Source organism: Neopsephotus bourkii, unplaced genomic scaffold, assembly GCF_033783945.1.
Source record: "Neopsephotus bourkii isolate Nb327-2 ecotype Australia unplaced genomic scaffold, CSIRO-AGI_Nbou_v1 NB_107, whole genome shotgun sequence".
NCBI classification, from domain to species: Eukaryota; Metazoa; Chordata; class Aves; order Psittaciformes; family Psittacidae; genus Neopsephotus; species Neopsephotus bourkii.
In genome coordinates this window covers 1,200,747-1,214,196 of record NW_026900624.1, presented here as the reverse complement: position 1 = coordinate 1,214,196, position 13,450 = coordinate 1,200,747, and the positions used below count along the sequence as shown (strand labels likewise).

General features: G+C 37.4%; 1 protein-coding gene across 4 annotated transcripts in view; it reads right to left on the bottom strand.

Moving 5' to 3' along the window:
- The window catches only part of LOC133214447 (anoctamin-4), a 187,759-nt gene that overhangs the window by 67,235 nt on the left and 107,074 nt on the right, over positions 1–13,450 (bottom strand). For 3 of the 4 annotated variants that reach the window (XM_061357348.1, XM_061357357.1, XM_061357373.1), the window contains 2 exons: positions 2,583–2,683; positions 2,225–2,326 (listed from right to left, as the gene is read on the bottom strand). In XM_061357348.1, coding sequence (XP_061213332.1) covers positions 2,225–2,326; positions 2,583–2,683 — 203 coding nt within the window. The remainder of the gene's footprint in view (positions 1–2,224; positions 2,327–2,582; positions 2,684–13,450) is intronic. The other variant, XM_061357365.1, reaches the window with a different exon arrangement.

The window sequence follows — 13,450 nt, the reverse complement described above, 5'->3', positions numbered from 1 at the left end:
GCCTTTCCCTCTGCCCCTCATACAGACACAGCTGATTTCTGTTTTCCGTGCAATAAGGTGTGTGGGAGTGCACATGGGGAACAAGAGAGCAGACAAGGGTGCATGAGCAGACACATGCTGACCATGTTCTTGGCCTGCTTCTTGACCAGACCTATAGGGCAGGGTGGCTCTCTAACCAGGTGGTGTAGATCCAGAACTGGGAATCCACCTCCCATCCCACTCTGCTTCTAGCAGCTCTTGCTTTCCTTGTATGTGCCTATGACATTGCAGCCATCAGGATTTGACCCATTGCCTTCAGCAGAGAGATCATGTCTTTATGAAAGTTAAGAAAATTTGAGGGGTTTTAGATGTGGGCTTGAGACTGATATTCCTTACTGGAAGATTTCAGAGGCTTTGTTATTCACTGAAGATCTTTGCTAAATCAAGGTAGTTTCTGTGTATCCTGAGAGGTTCCATCATGTAATGCAGAACTGTATCACTTCTGGAAAGCGAAGGGTTCACACCACACAGATTGTGAATATTCATGTATATTAAATGTACTGTAGGAATGCTCTTAGCGCCTCAGAAACAAGCACTGTTGGGAGCTTTCTAAAATAATACAGCAATAATGCTTTATAAACTATAGAAAACCCCCTTGTTAGTATTCCAGGTTAATTTTCATGACTTACAATTTACATAACGCATACAATTTTGACATTATTTTTGTTATCAGTGTCCACATTGTGCTGGTGAAGTGAAATTTTCAACACAATTTCATGTTGGCCAGCCTCCTTTGGCCAATTCCTCCACAAGATAGTGTTATTTATCTTGCTCTACTCAGCAGGAACAAAGAAGTGTAAAAGCCAAGATGCCATCCGCTTCTTGATTTTCCTTCCAATATCCACTGCTTTATCACTTCTGCTTTGAAACAGCAAGGATTTTATTCACTGATGCATGGATCTTGGACATTTCCAACCTAAAATATCAGGAGCTATAAGCAGTCAGTAGCCCTTAAAACGGGGTTAGATGGGCACCTGGAAACAGGCAGTTGAGACTAGTGGTCATTTTGTGAAATGCTGGTCCTTGTTTTTAACTGGTGAACAGTACTGCTGCTCTTAAAAATAAAATTTAAGAGCTGACCCAGCAGACATTAGTAAATCACCATGATTTCCTTGTAACAGTACTGTAATAATTCTCTCTGTGGATGTGGAAAGAATGAAGCTGTGGACCTGAAGCAGGTCAAGAAACCTTTAGTATTTTCAATGCTTTCTGTATAATCTCTGTATGACATCTACTTTGCCACCTGCTGAGAGGTAGATTTCACAAAAGGGACTTCAGCCCAGGAAAGAACAAGCTTCTCACAGTGACTAAAATTTGAGTTCCTGGTGTATTCCTTAATCATAAGACCTTATCCTCCTACTGGGGTAGAGTCATCTCAAGTAATGACGCAGAATTCAAAGGAAGCACACTTTTGTTCCAGCCCATTGTTTCTACGGCTAGAACACTTTTTAAAGGAATGTAATCTTGCAATGACTTGTGTTAGCTTTTATATTTTTCTCTTTAGCACTAAAATCTCAAGAAAGAACAGCTGAAGATCTGCTGTGAAAATGAAAACCAAAATATGTACAGAATAAGCCTGCAATTTTGTCCTTAATTCATATCTATTTTTCCTAGCATGTTCTATACTGTGACAGCTTGTCTAATACCAGAAGAATATTTCATCCTTAAGAAGAAAACAGAAGAAATCCTACAAAGGATACCAACTTGCTAGCTGCATTTTCTGGGTCTGATGCTTTCCTTGCTGAAGAGTAATTCCATTAAAATCAATGGAGTTTTACATCTACAAGCTCTGTTAACTGAGAGAAGAATCAAGACCTCACAGTTCATGGGTTTGGGTCAGTTCCAGTGGAAGTCTTTATATGCTATTTTAACAGTTCTGATAACCAGTAAAATCAGTATTTTACATAAAAAAATCCATAGCCCAACATGCAAATGATAATAAATAAATAACAATAAAAATATCTGAATAACAATGTGAAATGAATTTGGTTATCAGTAGCATTTAATATAGCTCTTTATTTTCTCCACAGGAAAAAGCACTTATAGTCTGAATTGTTTTCCTATTAGATGGGATACTTATTTATAATCTGTATTTCCATAATTATACACTATACAAGCAATTTACGGGTGCTGAACATACCAGATACGTCCAACAGACATGCACCTTCCGTGCAGCCTTACGTACCTGGATCTTCTTGACCTCCCATTGATTTCAATGAAATGTCCATTTAAAAAACAGCAACGCACAAGTATGCAGGGGGCTCCAGCACTGAAGGGGTTAAAGGGCCTAAGGATAGAACACCCCATGAAAACAGCTGCACTACTACAGCTCACCTTATTTTCAAACCAGTATTGTATTGAAATTGCAGGCATTAACATGAAAGAGCAATGAATACGGTAACTAAGGTGCTCCATTTATATTTTCTGAAGATGTGTGGTATCTTATAGAAGAGCTATTCCATGTGCATTTTGGTGTTATTATTACATTAGCTTTACAGTATAGTGTGACTTTGGAGGTTGAGACAAAATACAACTACACCTACCTGAAAGGCATTCTTACATTCATTAGCTCAGCATATTTGCCCAGGACCTCCCAGGGGGCATGCAACTTCACAAAGATGATGTCACTGTTTGTTAGAGATGACTGCAAAAGAAAAATGAAACACCCACAAGGGTTTAGATTCTCAAGTAAAAAAGAAAGCGACTGTGGTCAGTGGTCAAGATGTATTCTTTCTGGTCTCGTGTCATCCCTCCCACTCTGATTCTTCCTCCAGCTTCCCTCTTGGCAACATGAATTCTGAATGTTAGAATTAAAGGCAGCAGGGAGAAAGGAAATCTGATGCTCCCTATAGCATAGTATTGTACAGATTTGTTGCACAGGAAGGTTGGGGGCCATGACTATTCCAGCAAGATCTCTTACAGTGCTACCATATTCTTTTCCATGGGTTGTGTGTAACATGAAGAGAGCTTTTTGTAGGGTATGTGCACCAGAATGGTTGTTACCTAACAGAAGGCTGCCTGGTGAGGAATGGAAATGTGCAGTAAAGAGGAGAAGGAGAGAAATTAATGTTTGTTCTCAGGAGGAGAATAGTTCTTTATGTGAAAGCAGGGTTGGCTGAAGCCAATGTGAGAACACAGACAGCCACATGTTAACACTGGAAGATGAACTGTTCACATTCTAATAAAAATAAATGAAATTCTCATAAAATTGTATACAATACAGCTTTAGACAGCTTAATGGATGACATTAACAGGGACAACTACTACAGGCTGAGTTCAAGGAACACCCAGGAGATGGGTAAAGGTGTACAGGCTATGAGAATAAGGAAGTGTGAGAAAACAGGGCAAAAAAATTGTTACTTGGCTGTAGGTATGATTTCTTAGTTTTTTAATTCATTGTAGTATATTCAATGCTTCTCACATTAATCCTTGCTTAACATAACTCACTAGAAGTTCATAAATCTAGTATTCACCTGGAAGCTACAGAGATTACCTGGGTGTGAGGCTGACATTTATACTTTTGATACTTGTTTGATTCTCCCCCAACTATCATGACAGATACTGAGATTATTGATATTTCTATAGCATGTTCATGTCCTTAGAGCAGCTAAAACATTATTACTGGTTTGTGATGTGATCGGAATGAAAGCTCCAAAAGTTGAGATATCTATGTATATATATACATACGATTTTCTTTAGAACTTAAAAAACCCACAAAAAAACCAAACAAACAAAGCCCCAACCCAGTCACTACAGAATTAACATTATTTTAAACAAATAACATATCACAATCCTCAAAAATGACACAGAGAAATAGTTGTCCCCAAAGTACTGTTGGGCTGCATGAAAAAAAGGATTTAGCACAGGACAGAACAAGTGGCTTTCTAGTATTAAAAGCTGCAGAAAAAGTCTCGCTGCTCTTTTGCTGATGACTTCCTGAAAAAAATTTCAACATGAAATGATACAACAGCAACAAAATGCCCCCAAAAGACTTGCTTCAAAGACAAGAATGCAGTTGTACTCTCTTCCTTGACTTTTATGGATTCTAAATCAGGCCTCTAATGATATTTTTCTTTACAGGCACATTTCACAAATTAGATTTTTATTTTCCCACAAGACTTTAGCAAGTAGATACCACAAAACCAAGGCTACGTTCTGCTAGTCTAAAAATGTCTTGGAAACTACTGTCTCAATGATGAGGTTAAATCAGCAGAATAGTAATTTTGTCATAAACAGCTCAGATAAAAAACAAACAAACCATAAAAACGTCAAAATTCAAAAGAGCCATCTAATAAGCAAAATATACATAAGGAAACTATGGTCCTGACACACCTGACATTTAGAAACGGAGGAAATTTATTAAAAACAGCCTGTAAATTTAGTGATGGCTGTTAAACAGCTTATAGGCTTTTCTTTAGAGAAAGCTTACAGGCATTTTCTAGCACACTGTAGTTTAAGCCACACCAGATATGACAGCCACAGTAACATGACTTAGAATCATCGAATCATAGAATAGTTAGGGTCGGAAAGGACCTTAAGATGATCAGGTTCCAATCCCCCTGACACAGGCAGGGACACCTCGCACTAAATCATGTTACCCAAGGCTCTGTTCAACCTGGCCTTGAACACTGCCAGGGATGGAGCATTTACAACTTCCCTGGGCAACCTGTTCCAGTGCCTCACCACCCTTACAGGAAAGAATTTCCTTATATCCAATCTAAACTTCCCCTGTTTAAGTTTTAACCCGTTACCCCTTGTCATGTCACTACAGTCCCTAATGAATAGTCCATCCCCAGCATCCTTACAGGCCCCCTTCAGATACTGGAAGGCTGCTATGAGGTCTCCACGCAGCCTTCTCTTCTCCAGGTTGAACAGCCCCAGCCTTCTCAGCCTGTCTTTCTATGGGAGGTGCTCCAGTCCCCTGATCATCCTCGTGGCCCTCCTCTGGAATTGTTCCAACAGTTCCATGTCCTTTTTATGTTGAGGACACTAGAACTGTACACAATACTCCAAGTGAGGTCTCACAAGAGCAGAGTAGAGGGGCAGGTTCACCTCCTTTGACCTGCTGGTCACATTCCTTTTGATGCAGCCCAAAATGCAGCATTTGTGGAGATGCTGTTTCAAAAGTGAAAATTATCTTAATCTAAATTTGATTTCTTATATGCTAAGTGTAGTCACATAGAAACATGAAAAACTTCCATATAGTTACTACAATGTAATGTTTAAAGCATATCTTTTACTCAACACTTGCGGTGTTTTTTTATCAGCTCTCTCAACAGAAGATCTAACCAAAATACATTTGGGAGTTTCAGTTATTTTCAGAAGAAAGAGATAATAATGCTAAGTTATTAATATGGAAATCTATTTTGCTTGGGCTTGCTCATGTTAAGTGCTCACAAAGGAAAGTGTTAAGAAAGCCTGAGAAAAACAAGACTGGAAAGAGAAGAACAAACCGAGATGGAGGAGTAATTATCTGAAATGTCACATTCACTTAATCTAAGGAGAAAATAGGTAATCAAAACACCTAAAAAAAATAAATCAAGAGTTACAAAAATATCTTAGTTACAAAAAAACTTTAGTAAAGGGAACCTCCTAACCTCTCTTTGCTAGATTAGTATTTAGAGTCTCCTTCAGCTTCTATTTCATTGAGAGTATTATTCTGTTCTAATTGGTTTTTTGAGGCTTGACTCATTAAATGGTTTGGAGAAGTAAACTCAATTTCACATTATGGGAACATGCAAACAAGAATCAATGTAACATTGCTCCCCTTGGAAGTTTAAGTAAGATGACTATTGACATGAGCAATCTGCTAGAAAGTGATGTCTAGATGATGAAGAAAGACACACAGAGGAATCACAGGAACAGACAATGAGATAAAACACTTTGCAAACACAAAAAAGGAGTAAGTGTTTGAAACTGACAGGCAGCACCAGTGCCTTTAAAGCTATCACCATACAATAACTGGCAGGCTACCAGCACTCAAATAAATTGGTTATTTCAAACTAATTTCTTGAGAAGGAATACCCATAGCAAACCAGATTTTCTTCTGGCCAATAATAACATTCTTGCTGGTCGTCCGAGCAGTGCACCGGTGTGACAAGAGACAAAATCAGAGAACTGCAGACTAATCTAGGTTGGAAGGGACCTCTGGGTATCATCTGGGTTAATACTAGCTAAAGCAGGTCCAATTTAGATCAGGTTGTTCAGGGGCTTCTCTCACTGAGTCCTGAATTTCCCCACAGGCAGAGATTTCACAGCATCTGGGCAACACACTGAATTGGGCTGGAGGAAAGAATAGTTTCTATGGAAGAACTGCACTCTTCTCTAGAGAAACGTTTGTTGAAAACTACAAGTACCTGGATGTGAAAATACATAAAAATTTAAAATATTCAGTGCAAAAATGGAGTTCTTCATTGAACAACTTGTTTTTTACAATATATTTTTTTAAATTATTATTCTTATTGAGAAGCAGTAGCAAGGTGTATGTAGCTTAACTGAACCTTCATCCTCAAAACAGGTTTGTATGGTAGAATTCAGATTATCAAAGTTCAGAGTCTGGGTTACAGATAGTCAATATGCAATGAGTTTCAGGGTTCAGTGCTATTAATCTACTATTTTTCACAGACTGTAATTTTCCCCTTCTCCTGTTTTCTACTCCCCAACCTCCTTCTACAGCTGGAAATCATATTCCACGGTTCCTGAAAATATTAGGTCAGTATTTGATAATCACTAATTTCTATAGCCCTTATCTCTATACTGGAGATTTTCACTAATTCCCAAATCTTCTGGCTTTGCTGACAAACCACTTTAGTACCACATCATTGCTGCCAGTCCTAGAATATAGGCCCACATATTACAGACTTGCCTTTTTGGCAAGACTACCTTTCTGTTTTACAATTAAGTTTATACAGACATTGTATCCCCACAAAACCAAATTAACCACAAACGTTTAAAAACAAAGCTCCGTATTCTTCCCCAGTATCGCTATACAAGGAGTGGAAGAGACTAAAGCAGGGGCCATATATGTAACTCCAAAAGCATAAACACCTGCTTTGATGAGTTGCAGTCCTCAGCTAGGCCAAGGAAACCTTGTAAAGGGCAGGTTATTATTCTCCTGAACGTGGGCACGAAGTGGTGTTAACTGCTATCTAATTTAAATCTTGGCTACTAAACTCACATATACTCATGCGAGCATTCTAACTCCTTTGGATTGAAGGATTTAAATAGATACATTCACTATTAACTTGACTCTGACTGTTCTGTAGTTATCATTGTTAGTCTCAACAAAAGCAAAGTTATGCTGACATTGAATGTCTCTCGAAAAGCCCACATTTTGCCATATTTGCAGGCAGTCTTCTAGGATCAAGGCTACAGATTAAAATATTTGTCAAACACCCTCTTGAACATTCTCATCCAACAAAGACTTTTTTCGGTTTGTTATAAAAAATACTGTCAACTCATTTTAAGACAAAAAAACACACCCCACAAACAACCTGTAGGACTCACCTTAATACAAGCATTTGAGTTCGAAAGTTAAGAAAGTTAAGAGATTCACAGCATATAACCTTGAAGAAGGATAAAATTACAGTGTCTCCAGTTGAATGGTGTAATTGTCTATCTGCCTTGAGGCTACTAGGGAGGGAACTGCAAAAAATCTTCCATTTATGTATGCATAACAATAGGGAAAAGAAAGCAGAATTACCATAAGGTGTTCATCGTCATTTAAGAAAAAATACCCAAGATCATGGCTCTCCATACATTTTAGAGCCTTCCTCATATAATTAAAAGGAGATAAATAAGATTTTGAAACAGATCCAGCAATCAGAATTAAACCATGACTATTTAAGCAAGACCCTGCAAGACAAGTTAAAAACCCAGAACGCAGAGCTCTTTAATTTTTGGCAAACATATGGTGAAGACCAAAACGCAGGAAAAGCCAGAAAAGGAGATAAAATCAACATCCTTCATCTAATAAGAATTCTTTCTCGAATCAAGCTCCATATGACATCTGAGTGCAGAGTAGTAAACAGTAACTGCTTCAGGTTCCACTGTTTTTGAGAATTACTCTGTTATGTTAATAGCACAGATTGATTTGCCATGTGGAGTGAACTAAGTGGAAAACCAAAACCCAGCAAATTTTAGTTGATTAAACCATTATTCCTCTGCAAAACTAATGTAAATTTAAATTCACAAGGGTAATTCCACAGAACTGGAAAAGCAGCAGTAATACACTGCCAATACTTTTCAGAAGTGCATATATTACCACAGGGTAATTACTTAGATACTGCGAATATATATCTACTTTGAGGGAAAATAATATATACTCACAAGCATTCACATCCACGTTCATAGATCAGAGGAATCTAGTCATTAATAGTGCCAATATCTTTCAAAAATACAGTACAAAGTACAGTTTTAGTGAAAAAGGGGAATATACTGCTCACATTTCAATTAGGATTTTAAGAAGCTTTTGACTTACAAGAAACTATAGGGCAAAAGCAGAAAGGATGAAAATAAGAGTAAAAAAAGAAAGCCCTAACTAATAAATAGGGAGCTGTTGTTAAAACAATTTTGATGTAAGATGTTGACATATAAAATCTAGAATAACTTGATAGAAGGGGACAGAGTCACACGATACAATTTCGAATTATTTCTATATGAAATCTCAAGGCAGAATTTGATGATGGGGTAAAGTTTTAGTTTTAGTTTTGAAAATATTTCCAGAGGTTCAGCTTCAGTGGAGTTGGTAATGCAGGCAGGTGGCTGCCTATTGCTAGCATTCAGGCAATGTGTCATCTAATCCAGCTCAGAGCAGGTGTCATTGTTACAGTGCTTCATTTCTGGCAGCAGTTGGCAGGATCTCAAAGCTGGAACAGGACTGAGTTAGTAACAAGGGGAAAATGTTTGCAAATGTCCTTTCATGTAATAAAAATGTGTGAGTGGGTGGGCAACTTAAAGAACAGGGTAGGTTATGCGAGTAGAAGGAAAACACAAATACTCTCTTCGCTGCTGAAGTTTGCTGTGCAACAAGTTTACAATCTGCAATTGGACAGATACAAATTCCTCTGAGATAAGAAACACCATAAGAAAGGATGTCGTAAATTCTAACTAATGGCATCTGAATCCACAGGATTCTGAACTCACAGTACAGAAACCTAGAAATAGTATTTGACCATGAAAACAATATCCAGAAATATTGGAAATATCTGCAGTATGATATTTCCAATTTCATAAAATAGGTTTATCTGACTGTGAGGCAATGATAAAACATTTCTTGATAACCCCATTAGCAAATACCGAATGAATACAGGTTTGACCCATCTGGGTAATATTTCAGTGACAAAACACCTTTTCATATGGATTTAATCTGACAAAGAGATAGGATGCATCCTTTAATTCTCTAAACTGGAAAATTACTATAAACATGTGAAATTAATTATTTGCAGATTTAAAAATGCAGATAGCTAAAACCTCTCAGCAGAATAATGAATTTTATTCATGTACACATTATTTGACATGAAGCCTCTACATGAGGTATCAGTTATACACTGCAATTTTAGATCAAAATGTTAATATTTTATGCAGTGATAATTAAAACCAGGAAACCTTTTGACTGCACCATGGGCCAAAAAAGGTCTCTTAAATACAATATTTTACTTTTGGCATCACAGGTGTTAAAAATACATCATAAAATTGAATTACATTTTAGCAAGCAGCTTCCTTTGTGACTTATCCCAAGGGTAAAATATAAAACTAATATTTTTCCAGTACAGATTTATGTCTCATTAATATTTTTTGAAGTAGAAAATACTTACATTTAATGAATTGTCTATTAAATATTCATGTTTGCTTTTAGAGGCTTATTGGAGAAACATTGCTTTGTCAGAGAAAAAGGCTATTCATTTTTTGCCCAACAGTTAATTTCACAAACTTAATACTCAATCAAACACACAAAATGTGCAGGCAGGCTCATTATAGCCGCTGCATACAAATAACCTAGAGGAACTGCATAAGCTGCTTATCATATCATCCAATAGAAGTTGGAAGGGACTTCCAGAAGTCACCTAGTCCAAACCCCTGCTCAAAGCAGGGCCAGCTAGAGTAGTTTGTGGGGTCTTGTGGATGGAGATATGCACATTCTCTGGGCACTACAGCATCTCTGGACACGAAGGCCACCACTGACCTCCCACATGGACATACATGCTTTTGCACAGCTCACGTTCTGAGCACCTGCCTACACTCCCCCAAGGAGAAGATATTTGGTTGTTCAGCTCCCTCTTCACAGTCTTGTTTCTCAACTCATGCAATCAAGGAAGACAAAAAATATTTCTATGATTGTATCAATGTAGAATCCAAAGTCCTCTCAGCGTCAACACTTTCCATGATTCCCTGTAGCTCTTACAGTCTGTATGCCTCTGTATTTGACAGTGTAGTGCAAAACTCTTCATAAAAGGAGATACCAGTGAATTCAATAAGACTATGGCTGAGCAAAAGCCTACTCCAAATAAAGCTATCAGAAGAAATGTTTTAGTTCAGTCTACATGGCACAATGAAGCCCTGAGTTCTTCGAGTCAGCTACATACTCAAAACTTGAGGAATTGCAGGCAGAGATGTTAGGCCTGTCTGGAGAGGGAGTAGTGGAGTTAATGCAGTCATGTCAGCATGGCTGATTAGGTCAGGTGCTATCCAATGCTGACATGACTGTAATACCTGCTAAATTGCTTGACAACACTTTGGGGGACACTGGGGTGGGTGGGTGGGATGTCTCTGCACTATGGCTGGTTATGCAGGACACACATGTGCAACTGCTCTTCAGGAAAGGGAAAGTCACAGAAGACCATTCTGACAGCACCTTCTCAGACTTACTGAAGGTCCCCATTTTCCAGGAAAGGAAAGGCACCAAAGAAAATGCAAGACCCAGCTAAATGAAGGGTTTTCCACAAAAACTAAATATGTAAAACAACAAGAGATAAAGGCAAATCCATTTTAATGTGCTGGCTTCACCAAGTCACAGTTTCAGGTTGATCATGAAATGAAACATTATGGTCCAGTGGAGAGAAAAAATTCCTAATAATTCATTGTCTGCACGATTTTTCTGTCTCTGCTTAGCTAAGCTAATCTGATGTTAGAAAATGCATATAGAAATAGAAGAAAAAAAAAATAAGTTTCTTAAGCTAAGCTAACTTAATTAGAGTTTAACTGGAGACAAGAGGAAATTGAAATATATAATATCTTTAAGATGAGATAATACTGGATCCTTTGTGCATCTCTGTATAAATCCTTTCATTTGCTAGGTGTGCTTTAAATGAAACAAGGTCAATATATGACAAGGGCAAATTATTTGGACTGTTCTAATTTGTTGTGATAAAGCAATGCCCATACATGGCACAATGTAATGGTAAGGCAGATGCCTAAACATGAGCTCCACGATTGATCAATTACTGCTGCTCCCAATGTGTCAATTGACATAAGGTGCTGGGTGAAAACATATCCTGTATGACACAGAAAAGCAAGCAGCACCAGATGGAGCTCAATATTTTAATGGTTAATATAAATGTGATAGAGAGAAAAGGTGATCTGCTCTCCTAGTTCAGAGCTCTTACATGAAGATTTAATGAGTTACCAGAAAACAAGCTTGAAGGCCAACATCACTATTACATGAGGTAACATCAGTTTTGATCTGACTGCATTTATTGCAAAGTGATGGTACTAACCCTGAAATAGTTTTCTGAATAGTATTGAAATTTGAGTTCGCTATGATGGCCTGAAAATAAGGCCAAAAGTGACACATATACTGGCAAAGAATTTCCCTCTCCAAATATACTTGCACCATGGAAACTGCTGGAATGTTTTTTGCTTTAGTATTTATTTAGTATTTATTAATATTTAGAATTTATTTAGTATTTATTTGCTTTAGTAGACAGTATTTTCTTTCTCTAGAGATGAAGAAATATTACTTTTTTTTAAGAAGACCCCAGCTAACAAAAAGCAGATTATTCAGCTTAGGAAATTGCAGAATCTTTGTTTTCTGTTGATGGAAATAACATTATGTGTAAACGTTTGTAGAATTTTTTATTTTGCCCACTTTCCATGGAGGGGTTATGCCTCCAAGAGCTGCAGCAGAGAATTCACAGATGAAAGGTGAAACAGAAGATACTGAAGTATTTTTTAGCTCTGTAGTACCATCAAGATACTTTTATTCAGTGTAAAACCTCTTAGTAGCATTGAAATTCTCACCTGTCATATCTCTTTGTCAATCTGAAACGTCAGTCTGTTTCAGTCTTTTATATGGGGAAATGTAAAAATGCAACATGAAAATAAATAAAATAAAAAAAATCTCACTCAGTAATCCCAGTTTTCCTGACACTTTGTAGATGCATTACTATAGACTTTTTCTTCTATTACAAAGATTTCCTGACAGGAAAATTATAATTCCATTAGATTGCTTTAGAAAAAAAATCAATATGGTTCACGCATCAAGGGCTTTATAGCTACAATTCAATAATTTTCTTGAAAGGCTCAATGAATATTAGAAAAGCTATTTTAAAGATTGGGGAAATTCCATTAATGTTACATCACTAGACAATGGGGGAAAAATATACAAATTGCAGAGCACTTTCTCAACAAACCACCACTTAGGGAATTGTAATTGTTCATACACTGCAGGCTGTAGTCCCTGTCAAATACGTAAAATATAACACCTAGTATGTCCAAGACATGCAGTGTAGAAATGTGCTTTCCATTATTTGATGCAACTTTACGGAGTCACTATAGTTACTTCTGATGTACAAATACACTTACACCCCTATGCATAACCTCTTTCAAGAGTCGCAAACTGGTTAGGGAAGAAATGGTATTAAAACCATATGGCATATGCATATCTATGTTCTTGCTACCAGGTACTGAAAGCTGTGCAACTGAATTGTTATCCTCATAGTAACACAACTGAATTTCTTTGCCTCATAGTAACACAACTGAATTGTTATCCTCATGGTAACACAACTGTCATCTTGCTTTATGAAGAGGAAAGAAAAATTTTAAAAATCCCCACAAAACCAGCTGAATTCTGCAGCATAATATTTAAAAAACATTTCCCCTCCACCTTTTTGTCTTATACACACAGACACACAACACGCAGACAAACCTCTCCCAGTGATATATGTGTTTCGTCCTCCAGAATCCCATCTGTCTGTCGCTTGTCTCCTCCACATCAGTCAATGTCACCTGTCCCTTACCAGGTTCCCTCACACAAGAAGAGAAGACAACTAGTCCTAGCCATCACTCAGTGACTGTGGATGATGTACTTCCAATGCCAGAGCTCTGACAATGACAACACCTGGAGCACAAGAAGTTACAGATATCTGTAATTTTTCAAACCTGAATTTGAAAGGAAGTAATCTTAACCTTTGAA